The sequence below is a fragment of the Vanessa tameamea genome, chromosome 25, assembly GCF_037043105.1.
Source record: "Vanessa tameamea isolate UH-Manoa-2023 chromosome 25, ilVanTame1 primary haplotype, whole genome shotgun sequence".
Lineage (NCBI taxonomy): Eukaryota > Metazoa > Arthropoda > Insecta > Lepidoptera > Nymphalidae > Vanessa > Vanessa tameamea.
Window position 1 is genome coordinate 2,123,753 of NC_087333.1, and position 19,066 is coordinate 2,142,818.

Consider the following 19,066-nt stretch of genomic DNA (forward strand, 5'->3'; position numbering starts at 1 on the left):
TGAGCCTATTTGAATAAAGAATATTTGAAATTTTGATTTTAAAATATTATTGTATTACTAAGCGTTATCTAAATTATACAGCCGGTTTCCTGATATTTTCAGTTTACGATTCTTGAAATAATAGATTACGTGATGTCTCTCGGTCACGGCCTGTCGCTTTCAGCTCCCAGTTTGTACAACCAAATAAATTACATTCTGAACATATTTTCGTAACTAATTTATCAATTGAAGTTTGTCCTTCTTAGCCGTATTACATTGCTAAAGGGGGCTCTTGGCAGAGCTTCAAACAAAATGTGGAACTAATGATTAACATTCCAAAATCAGGTGAAATTTAATACATCCCATTAACACGTCGAAAAATGTATAGGCCTCGTTGGCTTAGCTCGTACAACTGCAGATTCCGAGGTTCTATAGTCCGCTTCAAAATATTCTATATTTAAGTAGGTTCACGAAAGCATTTTTGAATCGTTATGTATTTATTGAATTAAATGTAAATCTACCGGTTTGGAAATTATATTCTACCAATGTTCGTATCGGACCAATCAAAGTACAAAGTTTATCCGTCGTGAAATTTTCCATAATAGCTTCTTTTCGGTCTATTCCATACATAACATATTCAGGGTTATGCATGGGTAAAAAAAATACATCTTAAAATAATCTCGTTTTCTTGTCTCTGTTTTTAATATTTACACATTATTGTTTTGTATTTAAATAAATTAACGCAGATTGAAACAGCATTTTTACATTTATCTAAATATGACTTCTATACGTCACTTTACGTCACATACGTCTTTATGAAACTCCTACTAAACAGCTGGAACGATATCGAAATTTCTTTCTGAAGATAGCGGTCTCTGGATTAGATTGGACCCGACAAGTGACACCGCGTTAGGGAAGTAAATTAAATTATTTATTCTTATTTCAACCGAACGAATTCCGGTAGCAATTAGTAACAAATCAAATAATAAAAATAAATAATTCTTCATTCAAGTAGGCTCTTATAAACACTTTTGGATTGTCATGTAACAGAATTAAATTAAATGTAAAACTTCAAGCGGGTCGGTATGTTCTTTCTGCTGCGAAGTTTTCTTTTTTTATGTAACAGGTAGGCGTATTTTTATGTAAGTAGTAACACCGTCCATATATATTGACGTTATTAGAAATATTAACCATTCGTTACATCACCAATGGGCCACTAACTTTGAGAACTAAGACGCCTAACTAAGGTGTCTGTAATGAAACTGGCTTAAAGACACTTTAAGCCGGATCACATAAATACTAAGTATTACTCGTTGGCTGTAAAATACCTACCAACGAGAACCGACATGAAACATTTACTTTTATATGTCGTGTATGGAAATGAACGAATACTCCACGCTTATTTATCCATACTAATGTTATAAATGCCACAGTAACTCTGTCTGTCTGTTGCTCTTCCCGTCTTCCGTCCCGACCAAACCACGGAACCGAATTTGATGAATTCTCACATGAAGCATGTTTTGATTCCAAGGAAGGACAACGTCTATATGTCATTTTATATTGTATAATTAAATACTTATTATTTTATATTTTTTATCTTTTAAGATAGAAGATTAAATTACAGGCAAAGTTAAAAAGTTTGAACAGATTATACAAAATTTATTTTATTTGTAAAAAACGAGATTTATGTATATACAAAAAGAAAAACTTATTCATACTATTAATAAATTTATTACGATTATCACAAAATGCTTAACATATTACGTACTTAAACAAATATAAAGCTAAAGCCTTCTCTTATATAGATACAGATACTTATAAAAGTCTAAGCTATCAGCGTAACTTGAAAGGTGTTCTGAAATAAGAGTTGCCAATTTCTCTTTAGTTGCATTGAAATCGTCGCTATCTTCCAACGTTTCGCTTATATCTAGGTATGATTTCGCCACCCTGTCCTCTGAATTCTCCGCCACTACATACCTGTAAAATAAATATATACTTGTTAATATTTGCCATCGGACAAAGTCCAAGAATCCTACTTCTCCGTAAGTAGCAATCTTATCTTGATTTCTATCTAAAAATGTCGAGGCTGCACGTTAAAGGAAATATATTAAGTATTAGCTTTGACGTGGATCTAAATCGAGATTCTATCGACTTTTATCTCGATTTAAACATAAAGATAGTTCCAGTCGAAAAGACGAATTAAAAACAGGCATCACAAAATTTTGCTACCAGCTCCAACTATCTTTCTAATTATCAACTTTGAGCATCGCTGTCTTTCAGTGCACTTTTGTCGGCATTAACGCCTTAATCATTGTCTTGACATATTATGCAGGTCTTAATCTCATTATCATCTTATCTAAAAATAAGCCTGTGCCATTGAAGCCTTTGCCACGTAAACCCACTTATCTCGTAAAATATCTCGTGATGAAATTTATGATCCTAATTTGGTGTCACTTAGTGCCATTAAACGCCTAGAGCGATTACTTCTGCTGTAACAAGATCCGACTTTGCCACTAGGCATTAAAAATACCAATTCTTTATCTCCAACTTAAGTATCAAATACACTAATTTAAATTAATTTGAAACAATTCGATGCGTTTCTGTATGAAATGTAAATAATTGTTAGAGTTGAAATAAACACTTATCATTGAATTGCTAATCCTATCATGCGTTATAACGTGAAATATAACTATTACGTCTATCCATATAGGCTTATAATCCCAAAAAAATATAAAACAAGGAGGAATATTAAATCGTTAAGTTTTAAACACAATGCATTAATCAATCACACACAACATAGAGATTATATTGCAATTAACCTTGAATTGTAATGTACTATGAATTTTAGAAAATTTTAAATTTATAAGTAGTGATTCATACATAGATCATAAGTGGGCATAAATACGATTGTTTACTTTGTGTTTTCCGTAGCAGTAACGGTTGCACTAAAACTATCGTGAGTACCCACCATAAATAAACATTTATATTTTAAAGATAAATTAAAAAAGTTCGGGCAGCACCTAGTAAATTACACTATAAAGATTTGCCTAGATCTGCGTATTGCATTACGTTATTGTTATGAAAAGTAATTTCAATACCCAATATATCATTTTAATTTTTAAAATTTCTTGTAATAATAGGAGGACAAAAATGTTAGTATAAATAAAATATTTAAAGCAGCTTTTTCCGAGCAAACCAATACATCACAATTTACTATTTAGTAAATATGAAATGAATATTTACGTAAATAAATAATTTTCAATTCAAAAGTGGTTGTAAAAGCAAGTATATAAATATGAATAACAATCAATTCTAAACTATTTCAGCTTCGGTTTGATTTAATATTCATTTGTAATATTTTTCGCAAATATAAGGTGAAATTAAACTAAAATCTTTTAAAAAGTAAAAAAAAATATAACGAATTACCTTAAACACTGCTTCAAATACGTGTAATGATTTAAGAAGCAGAAACAAGGACCTAGTTGCGGAAACAGGGAAGTTCCTGGCACTTCACCATCGAAAACTTCGTTCTGACAATTCAACCCTCTATCGCAATGAACTGCCAGCGATGATTGTTCATCATTATACTTCCTTAGATAAAGTTTTCTTATTAACGTCGACGTCATCACTGGCATTTGTTTATTTATGTCAATCTCGTAAGTCTGTTTGTTGTATACTTTATGGGACATGTCGATTGCAACTTTTCTTTTGACATCGGTTATGATAGATTCAAGGTCCTGTGCTGGAGAACTTTTCGTGATTTCAGCGCAAAGTGCTTGTATCAACCACGAACCGTGGAGCTCGTCTCTGAGAAGTTTTTTAGATTATGAGAAAAGTTTTGCCTTTGCTAATTTATATTCAAGTGTGTACATTTTTAGTTGAAATGCTTGTTTATTTAATACTTTGATTTGATCCCTGGGGTTTGATGTGCTTAATTTATATTTATAACGAGAACATCGTGAGGAATCGAACATTCATTTAGCAGATTTCGACCACATTTGTATCCATCTTCCCATATTATAGTATTGTGGTGAAATACTCCACATTATCTTTATGAGGACAGATGGCCTATGATCAGCTAAGTTATATTAACAGAGTATTTACGGAATTTTACAAAAATATTTTCACAATCTGCAGGAAAACTCTTGCCATCATTATAAAAACACTAGAAACAGCAAGCTGGTTTTCTTGCCATAAAATAATCTATTTTTCTTCAATTTCCTAACGATTAATCTTACCTGTGAGAAGGGTTACCACTGTATGAGCTGTGAAGGATTAGCATATCAGATTCAATTGGTAATGTATAAGGTTCTTCATCTTTATCGATATCTTTGCTTATTTTTCCTACACGTGCCACAGGCATACCTCGTATCGGTCTCGTCCCTCGACATGCCTGGAAATATTTATCCACTATAGGTAGATTTGGAAGATGAATAAAGTCAGCACTGCCGGGGCAGAATTGGCTTTGTTCATCTTCCAAATAAATCTATAAAGTTTGTCAAAATTAAGAATAGCAAATTCACGTATTATCTCTATCCTGAAAAAACCAGGAAACAACGATGCCACGAATCTAAATTTTATGGCGAATTGTAACTGACAAGACATTTTTGTTTTTATGATAATTAATTAAATACTTATACCATTTGTATATAAGAACATGATAAAATAATATTACCTGAACTATTAGGAACTTCGGTTTGGTTAACAGCGTGGGCTTGTCATGAGTTTTGAAATGGTTTATTATTTCACCTTCGCTGTATTGCATGTTCTTCGCCCTGAGCAGGCCTCCATATGTCCCGTGTGTTAGCACCGCTATTACAATACACCCATAATCTGTGAAGTCTCTCTCTGACACTGAAATAATTAAGAATGATTTGTAAGATGAGGAGCTGTTAGACACAGTAGTTAGACCACTTAGGCGGAGCTTGCAGGTAATTCGGCCAAACACAACTGAATTTTCAGGTGTAACAACATTGCGAGGAAATCTTGCACGTATCTAAAAATATATAATTGATTGTAAACGAAATGATATCTGTTTAAGCGTCCCACTGTTTTTTATCTTTATTTTTGAATTAAAATATTGTGTTATCAACATTTATGGAAAGATTGATATATTACATTCGATCATACTTCAATTTAAATCTCAACCGTATGTAATAATAATAATTATTATTACATACGGTACTTTTTTTACTTTGTAGGTTTACTTGGTAGGTTGTTACTGTAGACAATGGCATAGAAATATTAAGGATCCGTTACATCGCCGACGCGCCACAGACCCAGGGAACTAAGATGTGTGTGATGTCTTGTGCCTGTAGTTACAGTGGCTCACTCACGCAATAATAGTAAGTATTACGGGTATTACTGTTTATTAGTAGTATTTATAATTAGTAGCTATACAGGTTGGATAGCACTAAGCATATAATCTGATATATTTTGAAATCGTTTAAGATTGAATCAATAATAATTTGCATACCAACCAAATATATTTAAATTTACTTTTAAGTAAAGAATATCGAATGTAAACATAAAAATGACAAATCTAATTTGGTTAGTAATATATATTTAACGTTTCGCATCATTATTAAATCAATAAAAACAAAGGGATGATTCCCCTCCCCTGATTCTGTCATATCAGAAGACAATTCATAACATCGTTTTATTATAGTTTATCATGCCTTAGTTTATCTTATCGTCTTTTTATCAATAAAACGATGACATCAAGGATATTTGAAATTTAGTACGAGAAAATCGTTTTATTTTTTATTTGACAAAGGTCAATGGCCATTTGACTAATTGTCAAACACACACAACTTTAATGCTGATATTACTAAGGTGTCTCGTTTGTTCCGTTATTAAACTACGTAGCTGTTTTAAGTATAGATCTATTCACCGACGAAGTGGCGTTCTTCCACGTTAAACAATCGGCGTTCATATGTATTGATTGACTCATATTTATAGGAGTAAATAAAGTAAAAAGAACAACAAACAACAAATTTGATTGTATAATTACCTTTGTTTTTAAGTTTTGCTTGTAGTATAACGTGAGCGTCTTCGTATGTAATGGATCTAACAGAAGGCCTGGCACTAGAACGTATGATTATGAGTATTTAATGACAGGTAACTCAAAAGAGAAATAACAAACTATACTATTCTACACCGAACACACGAATACAAACTCCTTACTTAAGTACTTTTTTCTGTCTTTCGCTTTTACGGCCAAACCATTGAACCTAATGTAAATAAAATTGCTACGAAGCAAGCTTGAACTCCAACAAAGTAAGCTACTTTTTGTACCCACAAACTAACAAACAGTCAACAACACACGCAACTGCGGGCTAGATCTATATATTTTAAAGTATATATATATATATATAGGTTTTCGAGGAACTACATTTGTTGTCTATAACTTTAATTCTCTTTCCATATCAGATGCTCGACTGCACTTCATATTATGTCCTAAGCACTAATAAAATATATTTAATGAGTAATGCACTTATTTGATGACAAATAGAAACCAACAACTTACAACTGTAAACAGGATATGTTAAAAAACTGCCACAGAAGTTTTATAAAAACGCAATTATGTGCGTTAGTTACAAGTATTAAATAGTATCGCAGTAGACAAATATAAAAAATCATAATTATATTTTATACAATTCATTTCATTAACTAGAATCATATTTAAGGATGATAAAAGCTTAAGAAATACTCGGTGTATTTCTTTTTCTTTTATTGGCGTATTTAACGAATATTTTTACGGGTACGGTTTGTTTTTCTTATACCTTAGACCTTTTAAAACAGAAAAAAAATTACAATAAAAGCTAGGAATAATTCGTATAGGTATATGATCATTTCTGATGTATCTAATATGGTAACAGGAATGGTGGTTTATTTACCTCGAGTTGAAATGTTCCGGAATGGAAGGTCTCAGGTCAGGTTGTTGAAAAACACTTAATAAGTTCCTATCTACAAGAAGTAGACTTACAATATTTCTTTAAAGAATAACGACGGGAGAAAAAGCTGGAGGAAGGAATATTTCAAAAAAATATTTTAATTTGTCCTGCAAGTCCGTCTGGGTAGATACCCTTTTTTATAATATAGGTAAACCGATGAGGACTTGGGCTACCTTATGGTAAGTGGTCACCACCATAAGAACTGTAAAAAATATTAACCATTTCTTAGACAGCCAATGCACCACCGACCTTGGGAACTAAGTTATTACTTATGTTCCTTGTGCCTGTAGAAACACTGGCACACTCACTATTAAAACCGGAACACAACAATAAAAAGTATTGCTGCTTGGTGGTAGAATATATGATGACTGGGTGGTACGCAGACAGGCTTGCACAGAGCCCTACCACTGAGTAATAACTACGCGTTTATCTTCACCCTTAAATATAAATATGATAAACCCTTGTCAAAGTTATATTTGTTATTATATTAATGCCTATCACTACATAGTATAAACCAAAGTCGCTTCCGCTGTCTGTCTGTCCCTATGTATGGTTAGATCTTTAAAATTAGGCAACGGGATTTTGAAGCGATTTTTTTTAATAGATAGAGTGATTGAAGAGGAAGGTTTTTAAGTATAATATATGCATAATATAGTAGAGAAACACTGATAATTTTAGAGGTTTCACAAAAAAGTCCGTGATGGTATCTCTTAGGGATAACCCAAAAAAACCTACAATACATTTTTTATCCTTTACTTTTTAAATTTGAGAAATAATGGCTTATTTACGAAGTGATTTTAGCAATACAGCATAATTCAATAAATAAATATTGGACAACATCACATACATTACTCTGATCCCAATGTAAGTAGCTAAAGCACTTGTGTTATGGCAAATCAGAAGTAACGACGGTACCACATACACCCAGACCCAAGACAATATAGAAAATTAATGAACTTTTTCTATATCGACTCGGCCGGGAATCGAACCCGGGACCTCGGAGTGGCGTACCCATGAAAACCGGTGTACACCCTACTCAACTACGGAGGTCATCAAATCAATTAATTCACAATGTATTTAATAGGATAAGGATTATCCTATTAATAAATATGGCCCTTTACAACATATAATTTAAATTAATATTTTCGAAGATATTACAGATTTAAAATGCAGGACATAGCGGTTTGTATTGTCTAATGACAAAAAACTGTGAACGTTCTGTATATGGACATTCTGTAGTATATTTAGTATGACCATTGCACCCGTGCGAAGCCGGGTCGGGTCGGTAGTTCATTATAAAAACATTATTACATATTACGCAGGCAAATATAATCATTGTGTAATAATTAATATCCTATCTTCGCCTTTACATTTTCGCCAACAATGTGTGTGCAAATATGACCAGTATACTTACATATTTTAAGTTCTTCCATTATTTGTGACTTTGTCAAATCTTTATGTACGTTGATTTCAAAGTTATATTCTGAAAAAGTTTTGCAAAGTGCTGAGACATCTTTTTCAGTTCCTAGCCGAGGATTGAATCCAACGATGTTTTCTTGATTGAATATCATCATATAGTGCTTCTGAAATGATTCAAGTCTGTACGTCGAATCAGTTTTGTTAAGAGCTCTTGTATTGTACAATGTCTTTTCAAATTCAGCGGTCGGCGTTCCGGGTTCACTTGTATTTTTATCATTACATTCTGCATCATCATCTGAATTTTCATCATTTATTTGTGGCAAAGATGACAATTCGCCATCATGACTATCACGTGAAAATATATACGCCATTATATCTTCATTTTCCATTATACAGTTTTTTAATATTATTAACGTTGTCAAACACGACTTGCACTCGTAGAAATGATTAAAATGTATATCGATCTTTTTTATCTTATCGAAATGACGATGCAACATATTGTATACATATAAATATCAGCATCGAACGATTATTTCTAGTGTGTGACGCATATTCTTAATCCAACCGTTCAAGTGACTGCTTTTTTAGTAAACACAGACAAAGAGGCACAAGCCATACATAAACGCTGCTAAACCAAATCGCTGTATATGTCCATTTATTTCCTATCTTTATAATAAAATTTACTAACATTTTATTACTTCTTTATTATTACATCACTCAAGAATGTTTAAATATCTATTCTTGCCAAAGTGATATTCATTAATATTTTATCATCGGGTGTAAAACACTGTAAAAGACAACAAACAGAAATTATCACTTATTTACTATCACCGATTCAACACGGAATTCCTCTTAGATGACCACCACTTCCGGGCCTTGCGTAATGATCAGTTTTAATTCTTGTTTAGTTATTATGTAATCTATTTCCATATTTATTATTACTACAGAATCCTAGTCGGCACAACAACTAATCAAAGGCAATAAGATTTAGTAATAGACAATTTTACTACATTTTAATAATATGGTATATTCCTAACAGGCCTGATTAATCTCTGACTCTAAATGCGAGGAAATACCTTCCAGGAGCCTTAGTAACTCTCAAAACAAATATATTAAGTATCTACATATTATTTGTGTGTAAATATGACATCTATAGATTGGTGCGGCTTTGCATGGAAAAAGTCAAGTCTTCCTGAAATTTATTGACAACTATTTATAAAAAAGTATGTAGATATGTCATTTTGTAATTAATATTTGTCAATAACATAGGCCTTGTCATCGTATAGAATTCCAAGCATAATAATCTAATTTTATAAACATCTCAGAGTTTTATTTTTAATATGTTACTCTTAATGAGCCTTCACTTTTACCTAAGGGCCCTAGCGAAGTGTACCGCTTTACACTATGATAGATACGCCACTGCAATAAATCAAATCGTTTAGCAGTTACATGACAGCCTTATAAAAAAAGATAGCAAAAACTCTTATACGATTTATTGCTAAAAAAATTACGGCATTAAATTATCTTTATATATATATAAATCTTCTGTATGTGTGTATATATATACTGTACTCCTAAACCGAAACTGTTTCGATGAAATATTTTGTGCGTATTTGAGTGGGTCGCTGGATGGTTTAGAATTTTAGATTGAAGACAGTAGGCGGAGCTGCAATTTGACAGTAAATAATTTTTTTATTTCATCTGGACGAGTCAGAGCGCTCTGATTCTGGGTTTTATATAAAATTAGATGTTGATATATGTTAAGGACTTCAACACTGCTTGACCGATCACAATGGAAGATTACACAAGGCACATGTGGTTATGGGTGTATTTGCTGTAGCTTGCTACTAGATGGCGCTACAACACATCACCTTGTATAGATACCCGCAATAACCAGAAAGTGTTGGCACAATGATGCAATTGTTCACGGAGAGGAATGGTTTTCTAATGAGAATAATATTGTACAAATTTGCTCCAGCCATGTCATGGAAGACAACTTTTATGCCATGAAAAATCTTAGAAGGTCAATGAATTCTGCAATACCAACTTTAAATTTACCCGTTTTGATATGGACACAAATATAATTATAGTAGGCTATATTTGGTTCGACCAATGTAATTACATTTTTTTTTTTTTGTAATTACTCTTAAAATTGTAATTGTAATTACTTTACATTCCATCTGTTCTGTCTACATGAACAAAAATCTCACAGGATAATATCATTAATTAGCTTTGTAACTTACCAGAACATCGTCAACGCCTAAAAATCACGCCTAAAGACGGCACTTACTATCACAAAATTTATTAATGTATTTGCACTATCTGCAAAGTGCAACGACTGTTCTGTCAAAAAAAGTCTTCATTGAATAAGGTATTCTACTATGTTTGAAAAAGTACTTCAAAACATTGTTTTTCCTAAATAAAAGTCACAAAAATATATATTTCGGCAAAATAAACACGCTTTCTTGCCATAAAATTAAATTAAATTTTAAACCTTTTTTTATTCCCCCAAAAACATTTTCAGTCATTTTGATGACGTCAGATTGTTAAAAACAAAAGTCGTGTATGTACGACCGATACTCATTCAACGATTTATAGCTGTTAACGTTGATGAGTACCGGTCGTACATACTATAAATATTTGGTATTCTTTGGGAAAATAATGAATTACAATCGCTATCATTGGAGTGTTATGTACAAATACTAGCATTAAAACTCCAGAAAAGTTGTTTAACAAAGTGCCAGATGATATTGAAATGACAGTTTTTGGTTATCTGACGCCACACAATGGCGGCTAAAAATTACAACTTTTAATTTTAATATAATAAATTAATAATGCGCTTTTATGACTCAATATCAAAATATTTAAGTGTATTACTACATATATTTTAATTTTTATCAAATTTCATCATTTATTTTTCACTACTGAAAATACCCTATTAGTCTTTATGGAATTATTGAATTAGGCAATACTGTGAAATCTAAAAATCTACAGTTGATAAAATTATGTGATGCAATATTTATTTTTATCCTATTTTAACAAATATCTCCAAACAATTTAGGCTGTACAAAGTGAAAACATGAAATACAATAAATATATTCAATTAGTCATAAGTATTTAAAAATAGAATAGTTACTTTATCCGCATAATTATCGTAAGTTATAAAGCCGTAAAAATGTTTCAATATAAATATCTCAGCCGGGAACATCTCGAGGGCTTCGACAATTACAAGGTAATTTAATTTATTTTTAAAAAAAAAGAAGCCATTAATGGGTGTATATTTTCAGACATAACCTAAAAATCGATCTTTTTACGCAACATTACACTGCACTTACAATTAGTTTCTGCAACTAGTAATTAAAATTCAACTATTTGGAATTATTTACCGATAATTTTAACACAGAATTGCATATAATGTATTCAAATAAACATGCAACATTACAATTATTGGAGAGAAATACTTGATTTTAGATTTTTACTGAATGATTGATAACCGAAAAGTACTTATTATATTTTTTGTAATGTTAAGAATAATTAATTTATATATTGCCATGAATACTATCTATAAATAATTGCCTGTTTATAGTTATTTTTAAATTTTATATATTTTTTTATTTCAGTATATGTCAAAAGATACGAGCCCCCTGAGTGTTTATGTCATGCACCCTTTTTGGAATAAAGTCGTAAAGGTATGATTCATTCTTATTTTTATATATAAAAGTTTAAATACTTCTCTACTGACAATTTTGTCATATTTATCTTCACATTTCAAAATTCGTACTTCCCATTGACAATTTTTATAAATTCAATTTTTTATAAAACATATAACATAAACAGCCCGTAAATTTCCCACTGCTGGGCTAAGGCCTCTTCTCCCGTTAAGGAGAAGGTATGGAGCATATTCCACCACGCTGCTCCAATGCGGGTTGGTGGAATACACATGTGGCAGAATTTTGTTGAAATTAGACACATGTAGGTTTCCTCACAATGTTTTCCTTCGCCGCCGAGCACGAGATGAATTATAAACACAAATTAAGCATATGAAAACTCAGTGGTGCCTGCCTGGGTTTGAACCCGAAATCATTGGCTCATTTCTATTCGGCAATTTTTTATATCTCAATTTAAATAACCGTTTAAAAATAAATATATTTATTTATATAAGTCATAAAAAACATTCATAAATGCAAATAACTTCAAAGTACTTTAACCTTGAATTTGGTAATTAAAACTACTGTTTGATTATGTCACATTGTATTTGTTACTTTTTTTGTAATTTTAAATTACTTTAGCAGGACGTTATAATTAATACAATTTTTTATCTCAGAGCAAAAAATACGAAGACATACATAAAACAGTAAATTGAGTGGCTAATACTTGTGTGATAGTGTCTTATTTAATAAGGTTGTTGATAACTGTGTACCATTGTGTTGCATTTAAAAAAAAAACCTCCAGCCAAACAAATTAATATTATATGTGTTTTCAAATGTTCAACAAGATGTTGATGTAGTAAATTAAATAATAATAACCTTATATATTAATTTTTTTTTAATTTTTTCTTTTACATTTAATGTCTAATAGTAAATTTTTATAAGTACCAACATCAATTCTTTTTTGAACTTGATAATCATTAAATAAACTTAACCAACAAGTTATATCTATACGATTCTTGTCGGAGATCTTAATAAACCTAATTGATATATTCCATTATTTACTTAAAACTGCCATAATAAAGATAAATAATAATAAAATAAAAAATAATTATGAGTCTTTGAAACTAATTAAAATATTCCGTTGTTACCTTGTTTCTCTTAAAGATAATACCACGATGGGTTGCACCAAACGTTTTGACATTTGCTGGGTTTATGCTGACAGTACTTGACTTTGTGCTGCTATCATACTATGATTACGACTATTTGGCTGCTAGCACTAAAGTTCACAATGAGACATCTACAGAACCCCTGAATGGGCATATGGAAGTCATTCCACACTCTCTGTGGTACATCTTAGCAGTATTCCTCTTCTTAGCCTACACTCTAGGTAACACTTCACAACTATAATATTTTCTTATTATTTTAAGTAAACTGGAAGTTATGATATAAGTTATAGATTAATAAAGTTAAATTCATATTAATTTTATTCATCAATAGTTGTTGGTTAGGATTAATGCATTAATAAAATACTTCTTTATTTAAAGTTGGGAGATAACTTTATAATTGTCAAATTCAACCAATTTGAATACTCTCTCTACCTAAAAATTGGAAGGTATATTTACAGAGATACATATATTTTCAGATGGTATTGATGGCAAGCAGGCGCGCCGGACGCAGACCTCTGGACCTTTAGGTGAATTATTTGACCATGGACTTGATTCATATTCAGTTTTCTTTATACCAGCCTGTCTTTATTCCATTTTTGGACGTTTAGACTTCTCTATACCACCTATTAGGTAAGTTCTTCATTTATTATTTCACAGAAAATGTTTCATTGGCATCCACATTAGTACCAACTATTAGAATTGTTATGTTTGTTTGTTATGTTATAATTGTAATGTATTTGCAACCCTATCTGGGTAGGTATCACCCAGTCATCAGATATTGTACTGCCAAACAGCAATATTTAGTATTGTTGTGTTCCGAATTGAAGGGTCAGTGAGCCAGCCTAACTACAGACACAAGGCACATAACATCTTAGTTCCCAACGTAGTGGTGCATTGGCCATGTAAGAAATAGTTAATATTTCTTACAGCACCTATGGGAGGTACTTAACAGAAGGTGGCTTCATTTGCCTAGGTGTGTTTACCAATATTACAAAAAAAAAAAATTATAATCATAGCAAATTAGTGCCTAATTAATTGTGATGATATTTCTTCTTTCTGACATTTTTTTTTATTACATTATTCAATAGGAATGTTACATTTTAAATTTAAAAAAAAAACTCTATTTGGTATTAACAATAATTAAAAATAATTATGATATAATTTCATCCTTCTTTTCAGAATGTATTATGTGATGTGGAATCTACTAATCAATTTTTATCTGAGCCACTGGGAAAAGTACAATACCGGCGTATTATTTCTACCGTGGGGTTACGATTTCAGTATGTGGGTGAGTATTACATAAGCTTAAAAAAATCCAACCACATAATAAAACCTAAATAGTCTAAAAATATTTTTTTACTTATTTTTGTGAAAAGATTTTTAAGCGTTTTGTATTTATACAGCATGTATTAAAATTTTGTTAATATTAGCTTATCCCTTAATTCGATTCGAACATAAATTTCAATTTGTTTTTTAAATATATATATATATATGTTATTATTTTAATATATGTCAAGATTTTGCGCCCTAATCAAGTTAAAAAAAAATTAACATTATACTTTATCATAAGAATAATATGTAGGAAGATTGTTATTCAATACTAAGAAAGAAGAGGAATTGATGTCTTACTACCATAGTTGTAATTTGGCTCAGTGGCCACTGTGAGCCACATATATGAGAACAGGTATAACAAAATAACAATTTAGATCCTATGTTTTGCGGTAGTCCGAATAAGGATTTTTCTAAAAAAAAGTTAAATATTTCATAAATAACTTCAGATGTCAACATTAGTCTTCCTATGGACGGGTTTAAGAGGCACCGGTTTCTACAAGCGCTATTTATTCAGGGGATACACTCTCGCCAACGCGTTCGAGTGGCTCATATACTTTACAGGTGTCTTCACTAATTTACCTGTCTCATTATATAATATATACCAGTAAGTGATATTTATTTAATTTCTTTAATGATAACACTACTGAATGTGTAATATACTGATTTATTCACTTATATTCTGAGTTTTCCTGTTAGTATTCATTTATACAGTATAAACAATAAATGTAATGAACATACTCATGTGTTGTATGGTAGTGAATAAGAGTAACTACTAGGTTCTTGTCTGTAGAATTCATTCATTGCATTCCGAACCAGTACCACTGGTGTTACTGAAACATGCTTTTATGAGCCTGTTAGGAGACTTAAATAATTAATATTTTTATTTTTTACGATTAGTTATTATTTACAAATATTTGCAGATCGTATAAACTAAGGACAGGAAAAATGCGCTCCACAACTGAAGCAATACGACCGTTGTGGTCTCTACTAAGCATGATTGTCGTTTGCTCGATATGGGTCCACAAGTCGGATCGGTTGCCGGATTGCGACCCGCGTGCCTTATTCCTACTCATTGGAACGCTGTTCAGTAATGTTGCAGTAAGTATTTTTATTATATATATATTAGTATTTTTTATTAAATAAAATATTATTGTTACTTTGGTCGTACGCATAAACACTCTCATTTTAGAGGTTTGTTGTCAGGTTAGGCATAAAAAACGTAACCTGGTTTACTTCATACCAAATTTCATCAAATTTGTTTCTGTTCCTGTCATTTATTAGTAGAGATTGCTCGACATATCGACATATTAGGTACTCACACTATAGGAAATTTAAACCACTGCATTCAAAGTCCTTAGATCAAACATGTTATACCCTTTGTGCCTATAATTACACTGGCTCACAATTCAGACTGCTAACACCTTGCTGTTTTGAGGTCTAAATTGGACGGAAGTGAGTTATGCATGTTATTTATTATAAATATAAAGTATTGCTGTTTTGCAGTAGAACTAGAAAGTGGGTTATACCTAAGCAAAATAACCGGCAAATACCAAAACGCTAATATTCGTATTAAAGCTCTATTGTGTATTTTATACTGTAACTATTAGTCTTATGAATACAAAGTTAGCAAATGTCAGTGATCTCGTCAATATAGGCTAAATTTCACGATTAAATGTGTAACTGATTAAGAACTGTTGACATTAACGTTGGCTCAATGTGTATTTTATTTTCAGTGCCGTCTCATAGTGAGCCAAATGAGCAACCAGCGGTGTGAAATGTTTAATTGGTTGTTCTGGCCTTTGTCGGCCGCTACTATATTGTCCCTCATCTTTCCCAACTACGAATTAGTAATGTTTTACACTATGATCTCTATGAGTATTGCGGCTCATATTCACTATGGGGTTTGTGTGGTGAGTATTTTTTATGTTAAATAAGTACCATCAAAATTTTTCTGTTCTTACTATAATTTTTCGCTATTTAGATTATGTTCTTTGATGTTATTGTTAGGTCAAAGTCAAGAATTATTGCAAGTATGATTAATGGCTCGGAGACTTAAAAAAAATATGTTAGCATATATATGTTGTTGTAGCTAAGTGAACGATAACATCGTGATAGAAAATACTGTATCAGATGATTTTTTTAAATTCATTTATATAAAGTTAGATTATTGCACAGAGTTAAATTTGGGCAAAACTTGTGCTCAAAATTAAATAAAAATATACCTTATTCAAGTACCCTTTATTTCAAGCACCTTTCGATCATCATTTTACAAGGTCAAATAACTCTGAAGGGTTTCATAAAATTAAAACAACAAATTAACCAACCTAATAACAATATTTGTTATGAACCAAATTAATGACAGTTCATATATAAATTAAAACTGTAGCATTATTATACAAAATAATACCTTTTGAGTACAATTCTTAGTCTATTGCTACGTTCTACTACATTAACTCATTATTTAGAACAAATAATACTTTCATACACACAATCCATGTTTTAATTTTTTTACACAATTTTCAGGTAAGGCAAATGTGTGACCACTTCCGAATAAACTGTTTCCACATAAAGCAACGTTCAGATTGACTCTTAGATGACAATGCGTGCTAATAACATAACATTGAATGCCTTCTTATGTTAATTGCATTTTATACTGTATGTAAGTCATTGTAAGGGTATACACATAATGGATGAACTTATGCAGTCATTGCAAACAGTTATTTTTAATCTGTGGAAATGATATATTTTTTTATTTACTTTAGTAAATTTTGCATAGAAACATCCCATTGACAATATGGTATACAAGAATGGTGATAATGCAATAAAACATAATTAACTATGGCAACATAGTCACGCTGATATTACATTCATGTATCAATAAATATATATATATACACATCCTTCAGACTGACATAACTGAAAAAATGCATTCATTTTAAAAATATAAGTTTTGGTTTTATTCTTAAATGAACAAATATTATATTCTGTCATTAAAAAAAAAAATTATGTGTGTTTATTTGTATTATTTTTTCAGCGCTATGTTAATTGATCAATGTTATATTTTAAAAAATGTGTACAATAAGTAATTGACACATTTTTGTTTATGTGTTTGTAGGACGCATTGTCTCCGAATTTACTATTATAATTTGATGAATTCATTTAATGAATATATTATTTCGTGTGTTAATCGTTAATTATATTTGTATTAATTTATGTTTAATATACCTTAATTAAATTTCCGAAGGGAATACGCATACTAAATAAACGGCAGCTTATATTTATAACTTATATTGGCTAAGTAACATTTATTGTAACAGGCAAAGCTGAATAACAGACTCACGTGTTGGTTCTCCGGTTGATCGGCTTTAATTTAATATATTATATAACATATACAGATTTAATTGTGCATGCACCGTATATAAAAAATTGTCATTAATTATGAAACTTATATTTACGTAGATTTTTATCATTCAGTATTGTTTTTTCATATATTGATATTTAGCAATATTTTATTCCAATAATTTATTATTTTAATGATACAGATAACTGTTTATTTTTTAATAATTGCTATGAGCAAGCATTTATATTTTAATTGAAGACGCAGAGATGAATATTAATTTATATTAATAGTTGTAATCCATAATCTATTAAGCGATATAAAGGGATATCGAGTTAAGTTTTATTATGGAATATAAATACTTGTGTTACGGATAATATAATTGGGAATACCCCATATATTATAGCAATAATAACGATCTACTATGTAGGTTCAATTTGGTTGTACTATGTAACCTATATTATTTAACTCGGGCATAATCGCCTCGCGATCAGAATGTTATCAAGCTTTTCGAAAATGAGACGTGCTGGCCGTGTAGAGTGGTACCGTTGGCATCACAAGCGTCGGTGCTCGTAAAACAATAGGATGACTCGTTTATCAGAGTTCAATTTTTGTTCGCAATTGATTACTGAATCATTTTAAAATTTAAGTAAATGTTTCGAATGAATACTTGCAGTTGATCATACAAACATAAAACACCCTATATATATATATATATATGTGACATACGTATATCTAAATAGCAGTGATCTACTAAGGACATAACCCCTATTTTAAAGGTCGGATTAGAATAAGAGTCTGTGTTACGAGCAAGTAAATACTTAGCCAATTTTCTTATTCTAATTGCATTTATATAGATTTATCTGAATTCTCAGTTAGTCATTTAATCTGGACTAAAACGCGAGGTTGTTCAGCATTATCTATTATAACAACATTTATTGTAAAATGATTACTCGTAAGTTATTATAAAATACTAATATATTAAATGGACATATTCGTCCAATAAAATGGACGTAAGACTACTTATAATTAACATGACTAATAAAATCGCTAATTTTTGATATTTTAAAGAATACTTTTGTATTATAACGTGTACAAAATTATATAATTAAATAATGCTTTTTGCATATTTAAGCAATGAACACACCAGCGTAATTGTTTTATAGTGAAATTATTTGTAAAACTACGTCCACACTTATTGTAATGTGAATATTTCATAACGCTAAA

General features: G+C 30.8%; 2 protein-coding genes across 2 annotated transcripts; one reads left to right on the plus strand and one right to left on the minus strand.

Annotated features, from left to right (window-relative positions):
* Positions 1-1,695: 1,695 nt before the first annotated feature.
* Positions 1,696-8,781, minus strand: LOC113401811 (caspase-3-like). Its single transcript, XM_026641869.2, has 5 exons — positions 8,350-8,781; positions 4,655-4,833; positions 4,218-4,372; positions 3,406-3,786; positions 1,696-1,956 (listed from the first exon to the last, which is right to left on the minus strand). The coding sequence occupies exons 1-5, from the start codon at positions 8,741-8,743 to the stop codon at positions 1,764-1,766; spliced, it is 1,302 nt and encodes a 433-aa protein (XP_026497654.2). The 5' UTR covers positions 8,744-8,781; the 3' UTR covers positions 1,696-1,763.
* A 2,590-nt stretch (positions 8,782-11,371) lies between these two features.
* On the plus strand, positions 11,372-17,261 carry LOC113401812 (ethanolaminephosphotransferase 1-like). Its single transcript, XM_026641870.2, has 9 exons — positions 11,372-11,586; positions 11,975-12,043; positions 13,169-13,391; positions 13,647-13,800; positions 14,350-14,458; positions 14,949-15,106; positions 15,423-15,600; positions 16,236-16,412; positions 17,026-17,261. The coding sequence occupies exons 1-9, from the start codon at positions 11,530-11,532 to the stop codon at positions 17,086-17,088; spliced, it is 1,188 nt and encodes a 395-aa protein (XP_026497655.1). The 5' UTR covers positions 11,372-11,529; the 3' UTR covers positions 17,089-17,261.
* The last annotated feature ends 1,805 nt before the right edge of the window (positions 17,262-19,066 follow it).